General features: G+C 46.5%; 10 protein-coding genes and 1 non-coding gene across 11 annotated transcripts; 8 read left to right on the top strand and 3 right to left on the bottom strand.

Moving 5' to 3' along the window:
• Positions 1 to 1,019: 1,019 nt before the first annotated feature.
• Positions 1,020 to 2,489, top strand: PAAG_03978 (3-hydroxyisobutyrate dehydrogenase; the record flags this gene model as incomplete). Its single annotated transcript, XM_002794339.2, has 3 exons — positions 1,020 to 1,155; positions 1,364 to 1,524; positions 1,752 to 2,489. 3 exons carry the CDS (start codon positions 1,020 to 1,022, stop codon positions 2,487 to 2,489), a joined length of 1,035 nt encoding a protein of 344 aa, XP_002794385.1.
• A 573-nt stretch (positions 2,490 to 3,062) lies between these two features.
• PAAG_03979 (DNA damage-binding protein 1a) lies at positions 3,063 to 7,019 on the top strand (the record flags this gene model as incomplete). Its single annotated transcript, XM_002794340.1, has 5 exons — positions 3,063 to 3,157; positions 3,280 to 4,082; positions 4,160 to 6,066; positions 6,142 to 6,606; positions 6,702 to 7,019. The coding sequence occupies 5 exons, from the start codon at positions 3,063 to 3,065 to the stop codon at positions 7,017 to 7,019; spliced, it is 3,588 nt and encodes a 1,195-aa protein (XP_002794386.1).
• A 465-nt stretch (positions 7,020 to 7,484) lies between these two features.
• On the bottom strand, positions 7,485 to 7,973 carry PAAG_03980 (hypothetical protein; the record flags this gene model as incomplete). The annotated part of the gene is made up of 1 exon (XM_015845120.1): positions 7,485 to 7,973. The coding sequence occupies one exon, from the start codon at positions 7,971 to 7,973 to the stop codon at positions 7,485 to 7,487; it is 489 nt and encodes a 162-aa protein (XP_015702209.1).
• Positions 7,974 to 8,492: 519 nt separating this feature from the next.
• Positions 8,493 to 9,142, top strand: PAAG_03981 (hypothetical protein; the record flags this gene model as incomplete). Its single annotated transcript, XM_002794342.2, has 4 exons — positions 8,493 to 8,531; positions 8,617 to 8,740; positions 8,852 to 8,885; positions 9,007 to 9,142. 4 exons carry the CDS (start codon positions 8,493 to 8,495, stop codon positions 9,140 to 9,142), a joined length of 333 nt encoding a protein of 110 aa, XP_002794388.1.
• A 1,172-nt stretch (positions 9,143 to 10,314) lies between these two features.
• Positions 10,315 to 11,412, top strand: PAAG_03982 (hypothetical protein; the record flags this gene model as incomplete). The annotated part of the gene is made up of 2 exons (XM_015845121.1): positions 10,315 to 10,787; positions 10,857 to 11,412. 2 exons carry the CDS (start codon positions 10,315 to 10,317, stop codon positions 11,410 to 11,412), a joined length of 1,029 nt encoding a protein of 342 aa, XP_015702210.1.
• Positions 11,413 to 12,586: 1,174 nt separating this feature from the next.
• Positions 12,587 to 12,673, top strand: PAAG_11784. The gene has a single exon. It is a non-coding gene; the product is annotated as a tRNA-Cys (tRNA).
• Positions 12,674 to 14,488: 1,815 nt separating this feature from the next.
• Positions 14,489 to 16,491, bottom strand: PAAG_03984 (hypothetical protein; the record flags this gene model as incomplete). The annotated part of the gene is made up of 2 exons (XM_002794345.1): positions 14,489 to 16,321; positions 16,381 to 16,491. The coding sequence occupies 2 exons, from the start codon at positions 16,489 to 16,491 to the stop codon at positions 14,489 to 14,491; spliced, it is 1,944 nt and encodes a 647-aa protein (XP_002794391.1).
• A 437-nt stretch (positions 16,492 to 16,928) lies between these two features.
• Positions 16,929 to 17,575, top strand: PAAG_03985 (hypothetical protein; the record flags this gene model as incomplete). Its single annotated transcript, XM_015845122.1, has 2 exons — positions 16,929 to 17,015; positions 17,180 to 17,575. 2 exons carry the CDS (start codon positions 16,929 to 16,931, stop codon positions 17,573 to 17,575), a joined length of 483 nt encoding a protein of 160 aa, XP_015702211.1.
• A 1,148-nt stretch (positions 17,576 to 18,723) lies between these two features.
• Positions 18,724 to 22,823, top strand: PAAG_03986 (hypothetical protein; the record flags this gene model as incomplete). The annotated part of the gene is made up of 13 exons (XM_015845123.1): positions 18,724 to 19,053; positions 19,109 to 19,206; positions 19,264 to 19,505; positions 19,559 to 19,763; positions 19,867 to 20,007; positions 20,061 to 20,151; positions 20,202 to 20,541; positions 20,592 to 20,935; positions 21,022 to 21,524; positions 21,582 to 21,996; positions 22,068 to 22,307; positions 22,398 to 22,677; positions 22,780 to 22,823. The coding sequence occupies 13 exons, from the start codon at positions 18,724 to 18,726 to the stop codon at positions 22,821 to 22,823; spliced, it is 3,273 nt and encodes a 1,090-aa protein (XP_015702212.1).
• Positions 22,824 to 23,639: 816 nt separating this feature from the next.
• Positions 23,640 to 24,312, top strand: PAAG_03987 (dynactin subunit 5; the record flags this gene model as incomplete). Its single annotated transcript, XM_002794348.2, has 2 exons — positions 23,640 to 23,678; positions 23,746 to 24,312. The coding sequence occupies 2 exons, from the start codon at positions 23,640 to 23,642 to the stop codon at positions 24,310 to 24,312; spliced, it is 606 nt and encodes a 201-aa protein (XP_002794394.1).
• A 689-nt stretch (positions 24,313 to 25,001) lies between these two features.
• Positions 25,002 to 25,836, bottom strand: PAAG_03988 (ADP-ribosylation factor; the record flags this gene model as incomplete). Its single annotated transcript, XM_002794349.2, has 5 exons — positions 25,002 to 25,052; positions 25,113 to 25,225; positions 25,296 to 25,442; positions 25,509 to 25,664; positions 25,743 to 25,836. 5 exons carry the CDS (start codon positions 25,834 to 25,836, stop codon positions 25,002 to 25,004), a joined length of 561 nt encoding a protein of 186 aa, XP_002794395.1.
• Between the last annotated feature and the right edge of the window lie 577 nt (positions 25,837 to 26,413).

The raw sequence follows: 26,413 nt of genomic DNA on the forward strand, positions 1-26,413 counted from the left end.
TGAATGAGCAGTTTTCTGACTGCTGCTTAATTGCCTTCTGGAGCCGAAATCTTTACGGCATGCCAGGTTGTTATACGACAGGCTCACAATTTTCATGGTAACTAATGAAGCACCATGTTGGAAAGCTTTAGTGTTTGATTTACACGTACCTACTCCGGAACTCTGTGGCATATTAAGGCTTTAACTAAGTATTAGTGAGGGGCATAATGGCGGATGACCCGTAATATAGCGGGCCACAAAGATGGTGAGGCTGAAGCGGATGATAACTGGAGAATGTAGCCATTCGTTGTTGAAGTCCGGTTATTGTTTAACTGATGAAGATACATCATGAAAATCAACCTCAGTTTCTCCATCTGGTTTCTGGGTTAGGATAAAGCGCATTTCTGTGGTTGCGGGGATAACTAATTCTATGTATAAACAAACTGCATCGGCACGCACTCCAGAAACAACAACATCCAGTCATTGGTTTTGGCGGAGTCGAATTAAGTTATTAGAGATATTCATTGGGAAAATAAGTTGAGATGGACCTCTCGATATCTAGATTACCAACTCTGTATAACTATCTCATCTGTAACCATCATTTTGATCTCCCGTCTCTGGTTATCCCTTTCGCCTTCATGCTCTCCCATCCAATCCTCAGCGCCACGAATGCACTATCCAATCACCAAGCCCCACTTTTCGGTTTAAGCCGGGGATTGAATAATATTGCAGTTATCGTTGGTTAAATAATAAGCAGTGGTGCGGGGTGCTGAAGGGGCCAGCCACATCTTGATACGGATAATATGGAAAGCCAACTATCTATTATTGTAGGCGCGGCCATTGTTTAATTACAACTGTTGAGTTGGGGTAAATAATTGATCTGTTCTTGGTTTAACGAGCTCAGAGTTAATAGCTAGCTATCTTTGACGGTTATCCTCTCCCGTTCCTCCGCAGCCCTTCATTTTCTTCTCTCTTCTGCTTCCCCTCTTGCATTCCACTCGCTGCTCTCACCAGCTCCATCAGCTATTACAATTCTCAATATGAGCACCTCCGTGTTGAAGACCCCTCTGAGAAGGGTGCTTGCATCTGCTCGTACTCTTCACGCCGCACAGAGAGCTTTCTCCACAAGTCGACCCCGGAATGCGACTTGGGGTTTTATCGGGCTGGGACAGATGGGTAAGCTTGGATTCCTTTTCAATTATTCCTATTCCTACACGAGACGTAATTGTATATGTCTCTACAGTCTCGTTTGTATAGTGCCGTTTCTGGTGCTTTTTGTCGTTCCCCGGTGACTTCTGCCAGCTCCGCATTCCCGCCAATTCAGATGCCTCAAAATTTACCAGCTAACTAACAAACCTATGTGTTATTATTATCTTCCCTCTAGGATTCCCAATGGCTAGAAATCTGCGCTCTAAAATTCCCGAGTCCGACACTCTCATCATATGCGACTCCAATCCCAAAGTCACCCAGCAATTCGTCCAAGAAGTAGCCAGTGGTCTGAAGGTTGAGGTTGCGGCTAGCCCTCAGCAGCTGGCAAGGGAATCGGTAAGGAATGATGTGCATATACGATATGATGATATATATGAGTTCATATATCATTTCAACATTTGCATTCATATTCGTACACGGAGCGTTGTTGATTCAAACACATTGATACATTCTACTCTTTTGGACCATCCTCCCTTAAATGCCACGCATCGAGAATCACTTCTCTATTGCTCTTATTTAGACCTCCACGCATCATTTTAGGAAAAGTCTAACATACACCCCAGGAAACAATCATAACCAGCCTACCCGAACCCCGCCACGTCAAAGACGTCTTCCACCACATCCTAAAATGCGGCCTACCCAAACTTCCCCAGGACAAAGAACGGCTTTTCGTAGACTGCTCAACCATCGACCCAGCCTCATCCCGCGAAGTTGCAAATGCAGTCCACAGCACGGGCGCCGGCAAGTTTGTCGACGCGCCCATGTCCGGAGGCGTCGTCGGTGCTTCTGCCGGCACCCTCACCTTCATGCTAGGAGCTTCCTCTAAGGTTCCCGGCCTCGCCCAGCGCGCCGAAAACACCTTACTTTTCATGGGCAAGAAGGTGTGGCACCTGGGCGAACAGGGCGCGGGCCTCTCGGGGAAACTAGCCAACAATTACCTGCTAGCCATTCAAAACATTGCGACGGCTGAGGCGATGAATTTGGGAATTCGCTGGGGACTAGATGCGAAGACGCTGGGGCAGATGATTAATTCCTCGACCGGTCGATCGTGGTCGAGTGAGGTGAACAATCCTGTCCCTGGGGTTGTGGAGACGGCTCCAGCGTCAAGGGAATACAAAGGTGGCTTTGGGATTGGGTTGATGAAGAAGGATTTACGGTTGGCTGTTGAGGCGGCGCGGGAGGCCGGGACGCCGTTGATGCTTGCTGAGAAGGCACAGGAGGTTTATGAGGAGACAGATGGAGCGCATGCGGGGAAAGACTTCTCAGTTGTGTATAAGTATCTTCAGGAGAAGTCTAGATAGTAAGGGGTTGGTTTACTTTGTATTTCTTGTTGATATGTTCGCTTGCTGTTTGTTCATGGGATTTCTTCTTTGCTGGAATGAGATACCAAATGAGATGATCCAAGTGCACATGGAATATGTAAAATAGATGTATGATATTTCCGATATCCATATTAAGTTACTCGATTATCTCTCATTTTTATTGTATCCATCGTATTTACGTGGGATGGTTAGCTCCGCGGATATTTTGTCTCCAATCTGTCCAGCTAGAATGAGCCAAGCCAGTTCTCCGCAGTTTGCATCATGACATAACTGACAACATCAAACTGCCCCTGCTTCACTTCAAACCATCTTCAACTCACCAAACCCCAAAGCACCCAGCGGTTTATTGGTGCTGCACGACCATTTTCCGGGTCTTTAGGATATTGAATGCATGGAGCATCTGTGACTGGGGTGGCTGCGAAGGTATAATAACCCGTTTTCTATTTTTGTTTCTAACACTACAGGCTACAACCACTTCCGCGCACCCTTATCACTCCCTTCCCCACAGACACGTCTCATTGACAGCGCAACCGTAGAGTTCAGGTCCTCAAGATGGCATATGTGGTTCCCATCCACCACGCCAGCAGCATCCGTCATGCCCTGAAGCTCCAGTTCTTGAACCCAGGGGAGGACTGCCTGGTTGTTGCGTGAGTCCCGCGCTATTCCTCTCCCCCTCCCTCCCTCCCTCCCTCCCTCCCTCTGCGTAAAATACTCCATATACAGTTTCATGTAACTAAGCATTACATACACTATTCCACTTAACCCCCAGCAAATCCAATCGCCTCGAATTCTACTCCCAAACCCCTGAAGGCCTCTCCCTCCAATATTCAAAAGCTATCTATGGAAAAGTTACCACGCTAGCAAAGCTCTCCAGACCCCCAATACAACAACAGCAACCACAAACACTATCACCTCCACAAATCCAACAACCCCTCTTCCTCCCCCAAACAGACGTCCTCTTCATCGGCACAGACCGTGCCACCTATTTCACCGTCTCCTGGAACCCGGTCACCTCCCAGCTCCGCACCGAGCGCAAATACGTCGACCTTGCCGACCCTTCCTCCCGGGAGTCCCAGCTCGGAGACCGCTGCCTCATCGACCCTTCAGGCAAATTTATTACCCTCGAGCTATATGAAGGAATCATTACAGTTATCCCCATTGGCCAGCCGCAGCGGACGGCGAGGCAGGGCGGGCGGAAGTATGGCAAGAGAGCTGTGACAGCACAGAATCAACATGATAGTAGTCATATTGGTAATACTAATGCTGCTGGTGAGGTGGAGCTGGGGGAACCCTGCCAGGCGCGGGTGGATGAGTTGTTGGTGCGGTCATCTGCGTTTTTGCATACTCAGGCAGACATGTTACCAAGGATGGCGTTTTTGTACGAGGATACGATGGGGCAGGTCAGATTGAAGGTAAGGGAGTTGGAATTTACGTATGGTGGCATGGGGATTGGGACTGGTGGCGGGGCTGGGCAAGATACTGGATGCATTGCAGTATTGAAAGCGCTGGATTTGCTGAAGGAGGAGTTGGAGATGGGAGCGAGCTTTTTGATACCCGTGCCGGCTCCGTTGGGTATGGTTATTTTTGCTGCTCCTTTGATAGGATTGTTGGCGCTAGGTGCATCCTACGTTGACTGATGATTTATACAGGCGGTCTCCTAGTCCTAGGCGAAACCTCGATCCGATACCTCGACGACGCAACAAATGAATGCATCTCCTTACCCCTCGATGAAGCCACCATTTTCGTCGCTTGGGAACAGGTCGATGGCCAGCGATGGCTGTTGGCGGATGACTACGGCCGGCTGTTCTTTCTTATGCTCATCCTTGACGAGGACAACGCTGTGCAGAGCTGGAAACTCGACCTGCTAGGCAACATACCCAGGGCCTCGGTCCTTGTATATCTTGGCGGCGGAGTGACATTTATCGGTTCTCATCAAGGCGACTCGCAGCTCATCCGTATAACTGAGGGTTCATTTGAAGTCATACAGACATTTTCGAATATTGCGCCAATTCTGGATTTTACAATTATGGATCTAGGTGGGCGGGCTGGGGAGAATCAGACGCACGATTTTTCGTCTGGTCAGGCGCGGATTGTTACGGGCTCAGGAGCGTTTGATGATGGTAGTTTGCGAAGTGTTAGGAGTGGGGTTGGCATGGAGGAGGTGGGTGTATTAGGGGCTATGGAGCACATAACGGACCTCTGGGCACTGCGGGTGGCGTGTCAGGAGGGATTTTCAGATACCTTGTTGGTTTCATTTGTGGATGAGTCTAGGGTCTTTCATTTCACGCAGGATGGAGAGGTGGAGGAAAAGGACGAATTTATGGGCCTGGGACTTGCCGAGAGTACGTTACTTGCAGCGAATTTGCCTAATGGTCGTATTTTGCAGGTTACGGAACGCAATGTTCGCGTGGCGGATCTGGATGACGGGATGCTGCTGTGGAACTGGTCTCCTCCCTCTCAGAAGGCGATCACGGCGGCTTCGTCAAATGATGATCACCTTGTTTTAGTGGTTGGGGGTCAGGTGCTCATGTGTTTTGATATTCAAGGGGAAATTAAGCTTGCTGGGAAGAAGGATTTCGGCGACGATACACAGGTATCTGGTGTCACAGTTGCCTCCTCCCCGGCCACCTACTGTATCCTCTGCCTGCCACAAACGGCTGAAGTTGCTGTAATGAGCCTGGCAGACATGACCATCCGCCACAGCACGTCGGTGGGCGAGCCGGGTGAAGCTTTTCCACGCTCAGTGCTTGTCGCAGAAGTCCTCCCTAATCAACCCGCAACCCTTTTTGTCTCCATGGCCGACGGGGGAGTATTCTCCTTCTCATTCAATGCGGACGAATTCACGTTAACAAAAATGAGCAAACTGGTTCTGGGCTCCGAGCAACCGTCGTTCAAGAAGCTTCCACGGGGAGACGGTTTGTATAATATCTTTGCAACCTGTGAACAGCCTAGCTTGATCTACGCGACAGAGGGCCGCATCATATACTCCGCAGTCCACTCTGATCAGGCCTCGCGCATCTGCCACTTTAACTCCGAAGCGTACCCGGGCTCCATCGCTTTGGCCACCCCAACAGAATTGAAAATAGCCCATGTGGACTCGGAGCGGACGACGCAGATTCACACGCTCGAGATCGGCGAAACGGTCCGGCGGGTTGCGTATTCTGCGGCTGAGAAGGCATTTGGGATTGGTACTATTAAGCGCACGCTGGAGAACGGGGCCGAGGTTATTACGAGTCGCTTCATGTTAGCTGATGAAATTATGTTTAGGGAGTTGGATGATTATAGTCTGCGTCCGGATGAACTTGTGGAGAGTGTCATTCAGGCGCAGTTCCCGGAAGGAAAAGACAGTGATGGGAATGAGTCCTTCAAAGACATGTTTGTTGTTGGCACGTCGTATCTGGATGACGTCGGTGAGGGGTCCATACGGGGACGGATATTGGCGTTTGAAGTGACGGGATCTAGGCAGTTGGCAAAGGTGGCGGAACTCCCTGTTAAAGGGGCATGTAGGGCCCTGGCTGTGATGCAGGATAAGATTGTTGCTGCCCTTATGAAGACAGTTCGTCGAACCCTTCTACCAAACGATGACCAAGAAAGGAAACAGGAAATTTATGACTAACAGGTACTCCCTCAGGTCGTAATCTACTCAATCGCCAAAGGAGAGCTCTCCGACTATACCCTTAATAAAACCGCCAGCTACCGCACTTCTACCGCCCCCATTGACATTGCAGTAACAGGAAACCTCATCGCGGTAGCTGATCTCATGAAAAGCGTCTCCATCATCGAATTCAAACAAGGAGAGAACGACCAGCCAGACAGTCTCACTGAGGTAGCTCGCCATTTCCAGACTCTTTGGAGCACTGCTGTGGCACCTATTGCGGAAAATATGTTCCTAGAGAGCGATGCGGAGGGGAACCTTGTAGTTCTCAATCAAAATGTCAATGGCGTGACAGATGATGATAAGAGGCGGTTGGAAGTTACGAGTGAGATTTTGCTTGGGGAGATGGTCAATCGGATCAGGCCTGTTAGCATCCAAGGGTCGTTGCCTGCGACGGGACCTAGAGAGGCAGTTATTTCGCCAAAGGCTTTTTTGGGAACGGTATGTTTTGTCCTTTTTATTTTACTTTCTCCTTTCTCTAATCTCCCCCCACTTTATAGCTTTTCTTATTTTTAATCTTTTAACAAAAATCATAGGTCGAAGGTTCCATCTACCTCTTTGGTCTCATTAACCCTGCATACCAAGACCTTCTCATGCGCCTGCAATCCGCTATGGCTGGACTGGTGGTGACCCCTGGTGCCATGCCATTTAACAAGTTCCGCGCGTTCAAGAACGCGGTGCGTCAAGCTGAGGAGCCGTATCGTTTTGTCGATGGGGAACTTATCGAGCGGTTTTGGACCTGTGAGGCGGCATTACAAGAGGAGATTGTGGGTTTGGTTGTGGCAGGTGGTGTTGCGGGTGTTACGGTTGAGAAAACTAAGCGGATTGTGGAGGAGTTAAGGAGAATGCATTAGATGTGATTTTGATTTTCATGATTGATATATTTTCTCAGGATTAAAGACCAGAACAATTACTGAGTGGGATGCAATGCATATTTAACCTCGCCTTATGGCAGGGAACATTTGGCGAGGCTTCTAACTTTTCTTGTAGACTTTCTATTATGTAGGGAATGGGGGAAGTTTATCTGAATGGTCAGGAAAATGAAAATGGCAAGTCAACAAAATAATATAGGGGTTTGATTTCTTAGCTGCTGTCGAGCCAAATAAACAAATGCAAGACGTTACCTAGGTAGATTCCATGACAAAATGGCACTATATCGACACCGATTACAGATCCATCACCGCCTCAATATATTTAAGCCAAAGGTAGTATACATACACAGACAGTATATCCAACAAACTCAAGCGAATATATACCTGTTCCAACGATTACCCAATCCCTCCCAAAGTAAGAGAGGTCCTATATTCCAAACCAACCAATCAACCCTCGAGTAAATCCGCAATATCCTTGTCATCTTCTTCCTCCTTATGCCTCAATGCCGCCTCTTCAAGTTTTCTCAACACCCTCCTTTGCCTTCTCCGCGCACTCCTCCCCCACTGCGGCACACCCGTCGTTTCACCCGTCCCATCCTCCTCCTCATTGCTCTCACTATCATCACCCAGCGCGCCCCTCAACGCATTTGCAGACAGCTTTGCTCGGGCTCCAACACTTCCGACAGCAGCGGCCTCTAGCTCCGCCTGCTCTTGTGCCTTTTCCTCTGCGTCGGATTTATCCATGTTTGATGTGAAGAGTTTGCGGAAGCCAGAATCTAGATACGGACGTAGAAACAGATAGCCACCTATTATCCAGATTAGGCGGATGTAGTCGCGGAGTGTCAGGGAGGTGACGGAGTTAGAGAGGTTGGTTTTTAGGTTTGTGGACCAAGTTTGGAGGGTGGAGAGGATGGACGTTGGGTCGAGAGACGTCATGTTGATATGGTTTTTGCATTGAACAACAAATGAATTTCATTTAGTCTGTAAATGGTTTGACATTGAATTTTTGGAGAGGAGCAATTGGCTCTATCTTCGTCTTTGGTGGATTACGGAGCCAGCCCACTCGGAGGAGAGATTTTCCAAATTGGAATATACCGGGTGAAAGGGAGAGAAATTGTTTGAGTTCATATAACGGATAGTTCAAGGACCAATTGTTCGGTCTTCTATATCCTCCCAAAAAGAGCTATCTGTACACTGGATGGAGCTATGCGACGTCTGCGAATTCTCCGCAGAAGAGAAAATTCATTGAAGCATCGGGATTCAATGTTTGCATTACGTCATCTTCCAAACTTTGCTTAGTCAGATTTTTGTGTTCTTAGAATCCGACGCGTGTGGGACCAATCAGAGGCCGATCCTCAGCATCGTCTTCAGCCGTATTTTAAGACATTCCTTGGATGCTCATGCGCCTACCGTCAGCAACGACAGCATTTTTGCTCATCTCTGTACATCATCGCGATGCCTGAGCAAGATTCTAACGCCGCAGCTCTAGAAGAGGTTTGTCACGCTCGTGTGCCTTTGCTGTTTGTTTGTACCTCATTCGTCAACATCAAGGGAGTGCTAATTGTGATTCTCTCAACAGCGCCTGAAGTCTGCTCTTTGGCTTGCAATTGGTAGAATTGTCGATGATGAAACTATCAAGCTTGGTGTTGATGCTACTCCGCAGTTCATAGGAGCTCTCACAGAGATGGTTTGGGCGCAAATAGGTATATAAACCGCCTACTGGGCTTGGTTCTTTTAGCTGGAATTTTCCTGCTCGTCATTCTCCATATGGGCATTCCAGTCAACGTTTGAATCAATGCTGACATTATCTCTAGAGACCGTGGGACAAGACCTAGAAGCGTTCGCCAAGTAAGAGCTAATTTGTTACCAATTTTTCTCTTGCACTCTTTCTCCTTGCGTTGTTTTACGAGCAACAATATGGCTCGATTTGACCTAACTTTTTGCTTTCATCCCATTCTACTTGCAATAGACATGCGGGACGGTCGACCATTAATATATCCGACGCGATGCTTCTGGCAAGGCGAAATGAGGGCTTGGAATCCATACTCCGGGCATACGTGGATCAAGAACAAGCCAAGGAACAACAAAAAAACCGCGAGAGATGACAATGACATCCGCCGTGGCTTAACTTATTTCGGTCTCTCCCGTGACATTCAGTATCAATGCAATTTCCATCGCTTTTACACGCAGCTGAGGTTGCCGCCCTTCTAACGCTATCCGCGCTCTCGATGATATTATGGAAAAGTTGCCCTGAGGGTGCGGACCTTGAAGGAGGAGAAGGATCTTCTGGTCTGCCATTAAAATGCACGGCAAACTGGGTAATTACTGGTAATGAGATGGGGTATCATACGAACATGGAACGGTGACAGTCATACTGTGATGTCATGATGCTCCATACACTTGGATGCAGCCTTCTACGGGGCGCTAAGGAACGTGTGGGGACGATGATATGTAGATCAAAGAACTATCAACAGCAGCTTGCCAAGGAATTTTGTACAATGAACACGGATATTTTGGGTCTCAACACTGTCAATTGGCTGGTACAATATACACCCAGCGAAAAATATACATGACTTCAATCAAATGAAACCCGTTTGTGTTCAAGGCCTTATTGGACGATATATTCTCTCTCCCCCCACGCTGATTTCTTTCACCTTCTTTCTATACTGTGTCTGCCGGACCTGGAACAATGCGGAGTTGTAGTAAGTTGACGTTAAGTACGCTGGAGTTAAATCCATGACAGACGTCCGCTTTTCCAAGCTACAGCTACGCATTTGCCTGCGTACCGCAGAAAATTGGACAGTGCTATTCAGTTGACCTGATCTGGCATTTGTGAGGTTATATTCTTTCATTCAATTGGGCATGTTCATTCCAGACTGCACATGGGATCCGCAGATTGCTCCAGCTTGACATGCCTGAATTTAGAGTTTCTCGATGTCAGGCCCGCTTCGTCATCCAGTCGCCGAATTGCTCCTGACGTCATTGAAATTTACCTGTCGGCGCTTGCTTTTTGGCTGCGACAATCCAACACCCTCAAATTGCTGGATATTTCTCCCTTTTTATTCTTTGTTTTCCCCCCTTAACTATTGTTTGGACTGGTGTGTCTGAAATAACTACTGCATCTTCTCTCTGTATCTTATCTACCACCCCTTTTTGGTTTTTATTCTACAAATAATCGCCCGGCCCCGCAATTCGCCCGGGCGATCCATCATAAGCTTGCCTTTTGCGCTCGGGTAGCTGAATTTATAACCTTGGATCAGTCACCTAGTTCCCCGCAATGAGTGCCGCGGGTGTATTTATCCGTATTTCCAACTTCATTCTCCGTCTCATTCAGTTCTGCGCCGCAGCGCTCATCCTAGGAATATATTCCTATTTCCTCGCCGTCCTCGTCGACCATGGCATGGTCATTCCACGATGGGTCAAAGCTGTCGAGGGCCTTTCCGGGGCTGCAGCCTTGTACACGTTGCTAGCGTCATTATTTACCCTTTGTATTGGCGGGATAGCGTTTTTCGCCGCGTTGATGCTATTCCTTGATGTCTGTTTCATAGCTTCTTTCATTGCCATCGCAATCATGACGCGAGATGGCGTGGATTCCTGTACCGGCATTGTCCATACACCTCTTGGTAGCGGAGACTCAAAGAGCCTCGCAGGGCCCGGGACTGGTAATATTGACAAACTGACGCACTTTCCAGACTTGGGGTTTGCCTGCAGGTTACAAAAGGGAGCTTTTTCTGTGGCAATCATTGGATGGTGAGTTCCCGTTTCACTTGTTTTCTATCTCAGCGCATCCAGTTGCTAATTCATTTGCGACCCCGACAGCCTCCTTTTCGCCCTGGGCTTGTACCCCCAAATCCTCTACGCCCGCCATCACAAACTTGGCAAGTGGTTTGGCCCTTCACCCGGAAACAACTACACAGAGGGTCTTAGTCGCAATAGTAAGCGATCCTTCTGGCGTTCCCGTCGACGCAGTTCAGCACCATATTCAGCCGATCCCGGTACAGTTCCAGCAGCAGATGCTGCAGCCGAAGCTGGGGACGACAAATACGAGAAGCCACCACTCTCACGGTATGCGATATTTTTTCAGAGGATGAAATCAAGAAGTGTGGCGGGGCCCGATGGTTCAAATATGGATGGTCAAGCTAATTCAGGTGCCTACGCCTCTAGCGGTCCGCCTGCTAGTGGTTTTACTAGGGCTATCGGTAGTAATACCAGCGGGGTAGGAACGGTTGGTGGCGGTGGGGTGAGCGCAGGGTTCACAAAATACAGATATGGTCAGAGCGGTGTTGCGGATGGCGGATATTCACATGGCTATGGGGCTCAACCGCAGCAGGGGTATGGGACGGTTCAGTTCCCAGTGTCTCCAAGAAACTTCTAACCCAGCTGCGGATGATTTCCTCACTGTCTGTTCAAATCATGTTACCGATGTGAGTTACCAGGCTTGCTTGGACTGCTTCTGCGCTCTCTGGTCATTTTCTTTTTTATGAATATTGATTGTTTCCTAGGTGTGTATGTATGTATATTTATGGCTGGGGGAATTTGTGAAGGGATCGTGGTTGGTTGGCCTGTTCAGTCTGTTAGGAAATATACTGAGCTGCAGGCGTTAATTGGATTCCCATTGCAGGGTTTTGGTAATTATTGTTGATAATGCCTATAGCTAGCATTGTATTATGTATTTCTGGTCTGCTTTCACATGCTAGGGTTTTTACTGGTATTCTTTTTGGTTTGTGGTTCGTTCCCCTATCCCATCGGCGTTGGTGTTGGTGATGGATTATGGACTCAATTCTGTTCCATTCACAGACCTAGATGAGCAATAATTGAAAGAGCGTTATTGGACAACTCCTGTTTTAAAACACACATGTTTTTGCTATAATAATTAAAATATATACATAACAAATCCAAGAACTTAAATATAAATGTATTTTGAATGACAGCCTTGGAAGCCTTGGGTTGAGTGATTAACACGGTGGCTGAAAGGGATCAAAAGGAAATGAAAATATAGCAGGTTTAAGAGGAGCGGAAAGGATATAGAAGCCATAAAAGTTAACACAGAGGGAAGAACAAGAAAGTGAGGAAAGTATTGATGAGGTGACCAAGAATGAACAAAGCATGAAGACGAAAGAAAGAATAGAATCAGATGAGATTTTATATACGGCCATAAAAAAGCAATAAAAGCATTGGCACTGCCCATCTCAATCTCAGATTGTTGGCAAAAGGGTTGGTTGGGGAGGAGGAAAACTGGGCCAAACCAACAGTTGCATCATATCGCATCACCCAGATCAACAGCAGTGGCGTTGACGGCAGTCCATCACAGTATTCAACAAATGAAGAAAAAAAAGCAAATCAAAAAAATCAATCAATGAAAGAACAGAACAAATAACAAATCCAAACATATCACCCTCCTTCTCCTTCCCCCTTGACGCTTCAGGGAGAGTTATCCCAATCCGCGTTGGATGCCGCAAACCCGAGTTGAAGGAATCGATTAATAACGGTTTTTTCCCTTCCCCACATACCCGCAAATATGATGAACCCTAATCAGAAACACTACTCGAGCTCCAGTAGCTCAGCGGTTAGAGCGTGCGATTGCAGTGGTTTGCACCAGTATCGCAATGTCCCTTGTTCGAATCAGGGTTGGAGCTTTTGCCTTTTATTTTCTTTATTTTGTGACTGCGTTTTACGCCATCGTTTTCGACATCGCGGACACAATCAACAATTGAAGGTCGTGCAATACTCGGTATTCCACATCGTTATTTAGAAAATCGTTAAATCAATCCCAATCAGATGGACGATTGCCGAGTCTATTGGACCAGCAGCACATTTCGGCGTCAATTTAACGTTGTCCTCAGAATCACCCTCTACTCATGGCATTGAATTACTCTTCATAGTCATTGTGGCCTTAAAGGTCGCTGAGAGAACAACTTCTCTCGCACTTCAGCTATCGATGCGGAAGCCGTCTACAGGGCAGGGTTCGTGTCATTATCACATAACTATCGGAAGCGAAATACGGCGTCACAGTTCGTGCAACCCTCCAAAGATATTCTAGTCGCATTTTTGGGCCGCCACAGGGTATTAATTCTCAATCGGCAGCAATACATACGGAGTACGGCCCATGTTTATATGTTCCGAGGGCTGAGCAAATGCGGCTATGGCATTTCTATTATTTGCCGATTCAGGTAAACCAAGCCAAAGCTGAAGATGGTTCCAGCGTTTCGACATAGGCAATCGAAATCCATGAACCACTGGCAAACATCGCATCGTCGACCTGGAAGTTGGCTGGATGCTGCTGTAAAAATTCCCTGATCTAACCTGCAAGGAGCTGTTGCTGCACCCAACACTCCAAAAATCCAGACAACGGCAACCGATTAATTTAGGTTATACGACGGTTGTTGCGGCATCGAACTTTTTATTATCTATTACCGAATGCACGTGTCGAGAAGCACATCCTGTGGCCATCCAAAGATTGAATTTCCCAGGAAATATGAACCATCGTTTTGGTGCGGTGAAGTTGGATTCGCGCTTCGGAAGTGCCGATGAGTAGGATCATTGAATGGAAGTTGTTTTGAAACCGACTGAAGATTTTAAAGAATATTTTGTGTCTTTGTCACATAGCATGCGGATTTTATCCTGGTATAGAGAAGTCATCGGCTGATGAGTCTTGAATTTGGGGAAATTTCTCATACTTCATTCTCTTCACCTTTTGCGATTGTCCATCTAAGTCAAGCTTCGAAAACTAACCTCAATAATAGCCTTAAAGTGCCAAAATATATTTCTTCTTCAACGGATGGCGACTTCAGAAAGTTTGAATGTTGAGCATTCGCGGGAGGATTATTGAAACTCTTCAACAGAAATCTCTCGGGAGGGCCAGGGGGTGCTGCATTTGGATCCCTCATAAAAGCTAGATACAATGGCGCAGTTGCAATATGAGCTTGGGCTAATGCTCAATGTTTTCAACCGTAGCGGTGCTAACTTGTACATTTATCGTATTGGATTAGCTTTATAGCATTTATTTCGCCTAAGAGGGTTCGGGGGTTATGCTGTGTTTGAGAGATTCAGAAGCGGAAAATCAAGACCTATAACAAATAACTTTGGGAGTTAACCCATTGGAGTTGCAATACAGTAATAGATTCTATTGATTATGTTCACACTGGACGAATCGCAGGTCAACTGTTGGGTATATAGGGAGGAAATCAAATAAATAACAATGCCAGACAAGTAGACAAATCATTCCCCCAAGCGTACCATAAGGCAATTATGTATCTATCACCCTCCATCTCCCGAGAAGCAACCAGTGAGTGCTGAGACTGTCAACCCAATATCATCAAACGGTGATAACCCATCATATATGCAAAGTAGACCCAAAACCCCAGGATAAGGCAAAAAAAGATGTAAACTCCACACATAAAAGGATTGTTAAGGAATTCAAACTAATTTCCGTCCTGTCGGATCCCATTTTTTTAAGTCCCATTTTTCTGAGTTCCATCTTTCTGTATTTCATTTTTCTGCGCCCATTTCTTGTGCGTCCCGTTCCTTTGGCACTCGTTTTTCGATATATTCACCCTCACAAAAGTTTCCCTCACTGGGTCACCTTCGTTGCTAGAAACAACCCAGTCCCCTATGCCCAAGAACTCTGGAGCTTTTTTAACTCCACGACCGCCACCACCAATGATCAAATTACCGGGACGATAGGTTTTATTTGCTCTTAACCGCTGTATGGCGCTGGTATGGATTTTTGCATTCAAAGGAATGTCGCGGACTTCACCACGCGGAAGAGGCCAGCGGATGGGTGCCCATGAGCCGTCCTCCTGCAGATCCATCCTCTTAAAGGGGAGGTACTCCATTATTCTCCACGCGATGACTGACGTGGCTGGCAGGCCAGAGTTAAATGCCAAACTGTCATGAATGCGGCCTTGGGTCCCGGAGTATTGGAGCGCCTCGTAGAAGCTTATAGATGATGCAGATTTTAAAGGGCTATCTTTGGGTGTCTCTTGGAATCCCTCACTATCTACTCTGTCGATTACAATGTCTGGCTGATCTGGCCATTGTCCCTGATCAAAATTCCACGATTTGTCAATTGGTGAATAATCGCCTTCATATTCTACGGCGCATTCGAATTTTTTGAGTTTGCGCTCGTCAAATTGTAAACCAGCGCGTTGCGCTTCATGGATCATCCATACAAGCGGCGCATGGCTAAGTGGCCACTTCTCCCCGGGTAGAAGTGCCCAGCCTCCACCGATATCGGCATGGCAGCCAGGAAACCAGACCTCCTGGATATCCTGAACAGTCTGATCTGATGCAACAGACCTGTTATCGGTTGCCTGCGGAACTTGTATTGGAATATGAGGGATGCTGTCCAGGGAGCTTCCTTCGACCGAAACATTACGGTTGTCCGGGACCAACAGTCTAAGATTCGGGGGTGAGCGACGAGGCTGGCATGGACGGTAACGGTTTTCTTCAAGAGGTTGGGTCCAGCCTCCAGCTGGAGAACGACTTGGCGATTCACCATTAATCTCGTCCGAAATTTTGGTGCCATTATTTTCTTCTTGTGATTTAGTTTCTTCAGCAATCGTTTCTGCAACCGCAGCCTGTGCTCTGTCATCGTGTACCCTGCTATGTGGGATAAAGGAGAATCGACGGTGTATAGCCTTTGCCCTCCTGAACGGGCGATCTTGAGAGATTAAATCTTGGCGGAATTTGGCACGCCTTTCATCAATACCCACCGCATGCCTGATAACCTTGGCTGAGCTCCTAGCAGTATAGGGAAATCTATTTCGAGACATCCACGGAGACTCGAACTTCGGAACACTATTCACGGTATCAAATAGCCCTAAAAACCGTATTCGCTGGATAGGACGGCTAAATGTCTCTCTGAAGGCTTTCATAAATTTGAAAAGATCTCTTCTTTTCTGTATGTCTTCGGCGCTATTCCCAGTCCGTCGTTGCCATTCTGAAAAGGTCTTCCAGGCAAATTGGACAAGCTCTTCATTTCCAATAGTTAGGAGGCCAATATAGTCGAGCATCTCGGCAAGAAAGCGAGCAATATACGCCCCACGGCTAAATCCGAAAAAGTAAATTTCATCGCCGGGGGAGTAGTATCGCATGAGAAACTGGTATCCAGCCAGTACATGGTGATCGAAGGAGAAGCCGATGGCTACGTCTTTTGCTTTTATCCAGCTGCGCTTAATGCGCGAAAATGGACCCGTATGATTTGGCACCTTTGTTGATGTTATATAAGTACCAATCCCAGGCTGATAATAGTGGAATTGTTGTCCTTGGTTTCTATCCAGTGTCTGTGGTTTGGTCAGAACAAGAGTATGTTTATCTTGAGGGTCTGAGAATGGTCACTCACGCGAAAAATTTTGAGAACATTGCTGTCAGATTCATCACCAGAAAATTTGTTTCCAGTGCCATCGAAGCAAAGGACAAAGGTTTTCGGAAGATCTGTCACGTATTGTGACATGGCGACAATTTCACACGAACAACGAATCTTGAAGAAAACTATAAATGTGTAAAATGACCAGGGAAGAGCGAGCCCTGAGAAAAAGAAAAACAATATTCTAGATTTGCCGGTGACGAGCTTAAGTGATGACGATGAGAAGGAGGACCGGCAATTTAGATCAGGCGTCCAAAAACAAATCTCGGTTCTGCGAGGAAACTGGTTCAAGCAGCAATCATAGATAGAGTCAAGACTCAAGACTCAAGACTCAAAGGATGTTCTGGTTGGCGCTGGGAGCGCCTCGTGTGAACTGTAAGCCACAGACGAGGCCCGTGACACTATTCTCGTGGGAGCAAACGAAACTGTGCTTTTAAAGTACTCTTACTGGTGGTGAACTGCGAGGATTGGAGAGCGTTCTTCTCCGCGCCGGACGCCATTTGGTCTAAATAGCATTACCACCCATGGCCCCAGAGTCAGCAGCGCACCCCCGCACATCCGGGGCCGAGTTGAGGGATCGTCAGATAGGGCGCACACAACCTGGACACCTGGTATTTCAGCGAATGAGAGACTTCTAGATGCAGCCGCAGCTGAATATTTTATAAATACGTACCTGATCTGGGACTCTTAGTCTCAGGCCTTTGCTAGAACGGTTTAGCAAGCCAGCTATGTGCTTTGCGGCAATAATGATAATAAGCGGAAACTATTCCTGTAGTTATTAATACCAGCAATAGCTGAGTGCGGCAGTGTCACATACTATTTTCTTGAATGCACCAGTGCTCTAGATAGTTGCAAGAAGTTTCAACCTGTGAAGCATCGAAAATGCACGACATCCGCCACATCACAATGGGAGGCCCGGCAGTGGACACCTCCACCCGGAGACCGAATCTCGATAAATCATGGCTTGCTGAAACTAGCCTTTCGGAGCAAGACTGTAATAGTTACTGTCCAGGGACAGGACACAGGTACTCAAACCATTCTATCTAGCATTTCGACCGGTTCGAACGTAGTATGCCGATTGATGTCCTTGAATTCCCTGGCGTCGTCTCACCGGTTTAGTAGATCTGCGATCATGATCATAGATCAGTCAATGGTTTCGAGAGATGGTTAGAAGTTAGCAAGAAGCTGCCTTGAAGAATGTTTGTCGTCGGGCTAGCCTCGCAGCCACGCAGCCACGCTTTCTATCAGCCTCTCTGGGAAGTGGTGGAGACGATGGGCTTGTCTGCTATTAGCTGATTGATGGCACCGGTTGTAGGCTAATAGCTCAAATTGACTTAGACTGCGGAGTTGGCTGCAGCAGCGCCCGCCAACTGGTATCCGAACCTGTGCATGACAATCATGTCAGTTCCATCTTTATCTGCCGCAAGCCTCATCCCAACAACTTTGGAACCACGCAAGTCACAGTAATGGGATACCGATGGATAACTGCTGTGACCATTCTATTTGAGTCCAGCACCTGTGTGACAGGGTTGATACCCTGACATATCACTGTGAATTTCTTGAGGTGATCTCGGGTTGCTAGCAAGTAGCCAGTTTATGATCAATTCTCCGACCTGGAGATTGTCGTTGCACCTGAACCCTCCGAAGGATGAGTATTGAGCAGTAGTCCCCTCGCACTGTCAGCACTCATTTCGAGCTTTGAACCTTCGGGGTGCTTGACAATTCACTAGGATCATCAACCTAATTTCGTTGAACATTTGGTTCGTGCATCGAGCTATTATTGGCTGTTTATATCGATAGTGGCGGCTGGCGTTGTCCAACTGCCAACGAACAACTGAACCACTTTTCGTGAGATGCAATTCTGCACCTTTCTCAAGTGCCCATGGATGGGTCAATCAATTTCTGGCACTGGATACAACTTTTAACGTTTTCACGACGCAGATCATCACTGGCCAGGTGTTTAAGTTCGAATTATGGCGTGCATTCACCCAATCGGTCATTGTTTGCCCAAAATCGGGCACCGCTGGACCTTGACAAACCCAACCGTCAATACGGATTACGAGGGGTCCGTCCCCCAGATAACTAGTCAGTTGCATGCTGCAAATCGGGGAATTGGTTTATTGTCCCCTCCAACGAGCCCCAAAAACGCAGAGCTCGCGTTGACCTTTCTTCGAGCTTTGCGCACTGCATTGATGGAGCCTCGATTATTCATTCTCGAAACTTCATGTTTCCACCCTTCTAGAGTAATGTTCCGTTAAACAGTTACGTCTCTCGTTTAATATTCCTTCCCGTCACAGCCTATTATTGTTTTCAACACAAATGGCATCAGGCTCAGAGGCTGTTGGGGCTTCCTCCCATGACAAAAGGAATGGCCAAATGAACGGCAAACCAAAAACGTCTTCCCCGCCATGGGCGAAACGCAGCAATGGACGTTGCATCAAACGTCAGGAAGTCGAGAGAACTTTCGCCAAATATGCTGAATTCAGCGGTGACTTTACCCAAGCGAAGAAAGCTGTATCTAATGGCATTTTCAAGGAAGTGAAATGGATGGGCTTGAAAGGCATCCGCACCTTGCTGGCTGTGGTAAAAAGCAAGACCTCTGGCACACTCACGGATGATAAGGAATATCTCATGGAACGAATTATTCAAGTATGGTGAATCCAACAACCATGTGAAAGGGTATATCTAACCTGTCTCCGGAAAGCTCGTGGCCAGTCTGCCTCCCGAATCAACAGCCCGTGTAAAGCTCACCAATAGCTTCGTCAAGTCGCTGTGGATTTCCCTACCCCATCCACCACTATCGTAAGGGTAATTTCTGTATCGTCACAAATTAGTGCCTTCTTAACGTTATTGGTTTAGGTATCTCGGTGACGAATATCGCTACCGAGCCGCAGACGGGTCCAACAATAATCCTTTGTTTCCTCGTCTCGGGGCCGCCAATACAGCTTACGCGCGATCCATCAAACCTTCAACTATTCAACCTGCTGCGCTACCAGACCCAGGTCTGGTCTTTGACAGTCTTTTCGCGCGCCAGGAATTCAAACCACATCCAAATGGTGTCTCCAGCATGTTTTTCAACTGGGCATCTTTAATAATCCACGGTAAAATGGTCTTGTGGTACCTTCTTTAGGAGATATGCTGACCTCGTCCGCAGATCTCTTCGAGACAGATCCAAGGAATCAACACATCTCTCTGACGTCTTCATACCTTGACCTTTCCACACTCTATGGAGATAATCAGCAACAGCAGGACGACATGCGTACCTTCAGAGATGGAAAACTCAAGCCTGATACCTTTGCGGACCCAAGGCTAATCGCCCTTCCACCTGGTTGCAGTGTTATTCTCGTATTGCTAAATCGGTGAGCCATTTTGATATGTCATTTCATGGTCCCTTAAGTTTGTGTATCTTTGGCTTGATTCATATGTTTCCTTTTAACGACAATGGCATACTGATTCATTTAGGTTCCATAACTATGTCGTTGAGCAACTGGCCCATATCAACGAGAATGGTCGATTTACCAAACCCCGTGATGACCTTGCATCTGAAGAGTCGAGAAATGCATGGGCTAAATATGACAATGATTTGTTCCAGACCGGCAGACTGTATGTGTATTTGCAATTTTGCCCCTGCATTAACAATTCTGATAGGAGAATAGTATAACTTGTGGCCTTTATATAAATATCACGCTATATGATTATGTGCGAACCATCATCAACCTCACACGCACCAATACTAACTGGAGTTTGGTATGTCTTCTCTTTTCCGCATCAAAAGATATACGTGCTAACTTTCTTAGGACCCACGAGTTAACATGAAGAAAGGTGCCAAGCCAGAAGCAGCCGAAAGTGGTGTTGGAAACCAGGTGTCTTTCGAGTTTAATCTTGCTTACAGATGGCATTCAACCATCGGTGAAATAGATGAGAAATGGATTGAGGAAATCTATCTAGACCTTTTTGGTAAAACCGCTGAAGAAATCTCAATGGAAGAACTGATGGCCGGAATGGGAAAATGGAAAAGGAACCTTCCCAAAGACCCTGCTCAGAGAACATTTGCAAAGTTGGAACGACAAGCAGATGGGCGATTTAAGGACGAAGATCTAGTTAGAATTATTACAGAGGCAACTGAAGAAGTCGCGGGTGAGAATGTTGACAGAATCCTTTCAAATCCTTATCTAACGATGAATTAGGAACATTCGGTCCTCGAAATGTCCCTAAGGCCCTTCGAGCGGTCGAAATTCTGGGAATTCATCAGGCTAGGAAATTCGGCTGTGGCTCCCTGAATGAGTTCCGGAAATTTTTTGGCTTGAAGGAGTACGAGACATTTGAGGAAATTAACTCCGACCCTATTATCGCTCACCAACTTCGGAGTTTGTATGAGCATCCTGACTATGTGGAGCTTTACCCAGGCATTGTCTCGGAAGAGGCGAAGATCCCCATGGTTCCTGGTGCTGGAATATGTCCAACCTATACAATATCCAGAGCTGTTCTCTCGGATGCGGTAGCACTCGTCCGTGGGGACCGATTCTACACCGTATGTCATCCCACTTCGTCACTTTTGTAGCTGAAATTCTTATGCGCGTGATTATTGGAGACGGTGGCTGACCTATTTTGTGATAGACGGACTACAATGCTAAAAATTTGACGAACTGGGGATATGCTGAGTCTCACTATGACCTTAGCGTCAACCAAGGTTGCATGTTCTACAAGTTGATGCTGCGCGCTCTCCCCAATTATATCAAGCCCGACTCTATCTACGCACACTATCCTATGACAATACCGAGTGTTAACAGAGAGATTTTCACGAAGCTCGGGAGGGAAAGTCACTTTTCTTGGGATCGCCCAGCGCTAATCCCACCTCGCATTGATCTCACCTCGTATAATGGGACAAAGACAATTCTAGAAAATGTGAGGGATTTTCGGTTTACCTTTGGGGACGCGGCTACTTCTCTCTTCGGGAGCCAGAGTTTCAATGTATCCCAGTCCGAAATATTAGACGAAACTTTTAGGCAAGATTCATGGCGTCAGAACGTGAAAAAGTTCTACGAGGATATTACCCTCAATCTTCTGAGGCAAAATTCAGTTCGAGTTGCTGGAATTAACCAGATCGATATCACGCGGGAGTAAGCTCTCCCAATCTTATCCCTGAAAGGAATCTTGAGTTGCTAACGAATTTCCAGTGTTGGTAATCTCGCGCACGTCTATTTCGCGGCGAGCACCTTTGACCTTCCCCTCAAAACCAAGGAGAATCCCAAGGGTTTATTCACGGACCGTGAAATGTTCATGGTGATCGTGGCTATTTTCACCAGCGTATTCTTCGACGTGGATCCCACAAAATCGTTTGCCCTAAGACAGGTGACGCGAGAAGCAGGAGAAGAGCTTGGAAAAGTTGTAGAATCGTACGTCAAATCTGCCAAGGGATTCACATATCTGTCAGGTATTTTTGATCGTTTCCAAAAACATGACAACCCATTGGCCAAGTATGGGCTTGATGCGACCCGCAAACTCTTGAAGTGCGGACTTAGCGTCTCAGAGGTGGCTTGGTCACAACTCCTTCCCATAATATGCACTGCGGTTCCGAGTCAAGCTCAAGTTGTAAGTTACCCGTATATATTCTGTGGTACATTTAATTATCTCGCCCAAAAAACATCTAATTTTCTTAAAAGTTCACTCAAATCATAGATTTTTATTTGTCGGATGAGGGCAAAACACATCTTCCAGAGATCAACCGTCTTGCACATGAAGACTCCCCGGAATCCGATGCGAAACTTCTCCATTACTGTATGGAGGGGATCCGACTTAACGGAACATTCAAATCATACCGCGAGGCAAATACAAACGTTTTGATAAATGATACTGGTCGTGACGTTGTCGTCAACGATGGAGACAAGGTTTTCGTGAGCATGGTAAACATGCCTCTTATTTCATAGACCTTGTCTCTTCTATTCCGAGCTCCTCCAATCACTACCTAACCTACACTAACTGTATCGCCTTAGATCTCCTCTTCCAGAGATCCAAATATATTCCCCTCTCCCGACGACGTGGTTCTCGATCGGCCTCTAGAATCCTACATCCATTTTACCGATAGTGCATTTACCTGCTTTGGGAGAGGTGCACATATGGTAGCACTAACTTCCATGCTGCGTGTTGTTGGGCGTCTAGATAATCTGCGCGCTGCTCCAGGCCCCCAGGGCCGATTGGTCAAAGTTACTCGTCCCAATGGACATTTCGCCTATATGAGAGAAGACTATGGTAGTTACTCTGTCCTCCCAATGAGTGAGTTCTTCACATATTTCTTCGCTGTTAAATCTTGGTTTTCCAGCCCTTTTATATTTAAACCGAACTTAAGACTAATGAATTCACCTTTTGTGTTTGCAGCTTTGAAAGTTCACTATGATGGTGTGCTCCCTGAATCAATATAAGAAATGCTCTTATTTTTGTCTAGGGGCTTATCTGATTTTGGTTGCATAACTATCTTTTGTGTGGTCGTATTTATGACCTTGCTCTGGATATCTCCTTTTAGTATCAAGAAAACCCAATGTACGGATTTTGCAGGTGTGCGTTTCATATAACCATTGTTTAATATCTATTCAATAATCAATCTCACAAATATAGTTTATGGGAGTCTAATCTAGCCAAATTCCCATCAATAGCTGATTCAAATTGCCCGACTAGGGCCCCGGAAAACAAGTAATCACAAGGATATCAGGAACTCATTATACATAGGTAGTCAACACAGGCAATTGTAGCAAAAAAGGGAACAAAACACATGGAAGGAAACATAGTCCGGTGATATTAACTTCTTCTGGTTCTTTGCGGACGAGTAGGATTTGGGAATGATCGGAATAGAAATCGGGATAGAGATCTCCAAAAACATACATTTCGTAGCAGGGGTAGTTAACTAACGGAGTAAATAGCACAGCGAAGACCACCCAGCACAACGGGCTAGACTCCCATTCTCCGGGATTTCTATTTATTGTAATATGGTTAATCTTCAATATATCGGTTCACGTTCCTGGAGCTGTGGGGATTTGGATTCAGGAAACGTCACAATGCGGAGACCAAATCCAGCCTGGTCAGGGCAGGGCTTCTTACGTAGACTTGCTCTTACCGCCTTTTGATATCAAAACACGGCAAAATTTGCGGCGGATAACTATATACATATATACAGATCGATTGAACTCCTCCAATTCCCGGCCCTCTTTTATTCGAAATACTACCAAAAAGGAGTCGCCAACATGCCTCCCAAGTCCACCAAGGGAGAATATATAGAAACAGTAAATATTACTTTCCCCTCCTCTCCTCTTTTCCAATCTCCTACCTCTCGCATAACCCTCTCCTTAGGACACAGGAAACAAAGTCTCCCGTCGCTCTCAAGTACACGGAACCCAGCACATTATCTTGGGCGGCAAAACCGTTATCCAAGCCGACGTGTGCATCCGCGGTGATCTCTTCCGTCACCAGTCCGACCATCCAACATCCAATTCCTCCTCATCCTCCAACCCAACACCAGCGAGTCCCGCAGTGGCCGTTTCGATAGGCCGATACACCTACCTCTCCCGTTCCTGCCTGCTGCGTCCGCCCTCACGTCTGCACCGTGGTGTTCATTCGTTTTTTCCGTTGAAAATGGGCGACCATGTGTTTGTAGGGGAGAAGGCGGTGGTGGAAGCAGCCACTGTGGGCAACCACGTTCATATCGGCAAAGAGGCGGTGATTGGGTCGATGGCTATTTTGAAGGACTTTGTTGTTGTGCTAGATGGTGCTGTGGTGCCTCCGGGGATGGTTGTACCTAGTTGGTGCGTTGTTGGAGGCAGGCCAGCTAGGATTGTAGGGGAGATTGGGGAGGGCTATGGTGTTGAAGGTGGGGAAGGAGGTTTGGCAAGGGAGAGGTATAGGAATATTGGGAAGTGATTATACTGGTGTGTGTATTGTATCTTTAGGGCCGGCTATTTCCTGGACTGTTTGGCGTTGGATGGTTAAGGGTTTTTATTTTCATGATACCATTACTCATTTCCTCTGTTCTATCCTCTGTTCAAGGGAATTGGACTTAGGTAGTATATCAAGCAGAAGCTAAACAGTGTTGTTTTCTTGGTAGCCTAATAAACGAACTTTTTGATATTAGATTGGTGTAGAGTAGCTTTGTAAGTGAGATATGCACATTACTAATTAGAAAATTTTCCATTCGCTTTTAGCCTCGTCTGAGTATCAATCACAAAATGAGTATTACAAAACACTGTATTAGGGGGAAAGAATTGTACCGGTGGCCCATAGTAAGTAATTAGAATAAACGTAAGGGATATCATAAGAAAGGAATCCGGAGAGAGCAAAGCAGAACAAAATATGCAAATAGTAATATAACATGCGGTGAAGATCGCAAAGGAAAACAAAAGGAAAAACAGGAAAAGATGGTCGATGCTGCGTTGACTCATGACAAAGGAACGTAGAAAAGGTTAGTGCAAACAGTGTCAGAGCTGAAGCCCGACAAGGACAAAGAAACGCAGAGAATTAAAATAGGATTTACATGTACAATAGTTTGGTACACAAGGGCAGGCACTCGGTGAGGTTGGTATGAACAATGTGGAGAGAATCAGAGGTGCATTTTATTTGGTCTGCCTTGGTGGTTGAGCCTTGACGTTGCTGGAGAGCCAACCCTACATATCAATGTCAGTACGTGGTTCATGCAACGTCATGACAGATGGAATAAAACATACCAAGCCCTCGAACAATCCTTCACCTGTAGTGGCGCAACTAGGGACAACATACCATATTTTGTCCTTGAGTTGAGTCAGTTCAAGCTTGTCCGTCACTTCTTGGGGCGTCATGGCTGTGAAAATCCAGTTAGCAAGGGAAAACAACTTGTAGCTGAATGCGTTTTAAAGCGGAAAAACACCTACCTCCAGGAATATCTTGCTTATTTGCGAATACTAGTAACAGAGCGTCTCTCATCTCACGATCTAGAATGATTCGGTGGAGCTCCTGGCGTGCTTCTTCAATTCGGCTCCGATCGTTCGAGTCAATAACAAAAATAAGACCTTGGGTACCTAGAAAACCGCAATCCCAAAGTCAATCGAGAGAAATCCCCTGCCTTAATGGTAAAAGCCATGTACCAGAGAAGTAATGCCGCCAAAGAGGACGGATCTTATCTTGTCCACCAACATCCCAAACATTGAACTTGACATTCTTATACGTTACGGATTCGACGTTAAAACCGACAGTTGGAATAGTGGTTACGTCTTGGTTGAGTTTCAATTTGTAGAGGATTGCTGTGGGAAACATTGCAATTTAGCTTTTGGGACGGAGAAGATAGTGATGTCCACAAATTGGAAAAAAGATTCACACACTTGTCTTTCCTGCAGCATCCAGGCCCAGCATAAGCAGACGCATCTCCTTCGATCCAAAGATCTTCCCCATAATCTTGGAAACTTGACCGCCCATTGTTAATATTGTTGGCCTGGCGTCGTTTGGGACGAGAGAAGTTCGTGTGACGGTTCAGGAGGAATATTACGGAGGATTTCCAAGGAGCGTAGTAACGCGGTAGGGAGCCAACACGGCAAATTTGATAGCTGATATATATATGCCGAGGTTTTTGAGGCCGTAAAATAAATGATGAGCTTATGGACCTGTTTGATATGAAAAGCGAAAGTGATGTAGAGACCACAGGAAAACCAAGCTGAAACGCCAGTTAATATCCAGGTTCAGCTGACAGGAATTGCCGGAAAGGAAGCCGGAATTGAGAGACAGAACTCCGCTTACCTGAGAAAATCGATTATATATTTCTGTTGAACAGGCAGGGAACGTCGTCGCCTGCAGAGGGTCGGTATTAATTAGGTATTGTGCTGGTCTGTTCCATTGTAGATTCGAAAATGCGGTGAATCTCACGTGACTTCAGGGGCAACGAGATGACTCTAGTACTAAACAGGAAAGAGAAAAGGGGGCATTATGATGATTTAAACATTCTGGGATTAAGTCACGTGTTTAATTCACCACAGATTCCAGAGTTTTAGACGACATG

Source organism: Paracoccidioides lutzii (assembly GCF_000150705.2).
Source record: "Paracoccidioides lutzii Pb01 unplaced genomic scaffold supercont2.9, whole genome shotgun sequence".
NCBI classification, from domain to species: domain Eukaryota; kingdom Fungi; phylum Ascomycota; class Eurotiomycetes; order Onygenales; family Ajellomycetaceae; genus Paracoccidioides; species Paracoccidioides lutzii.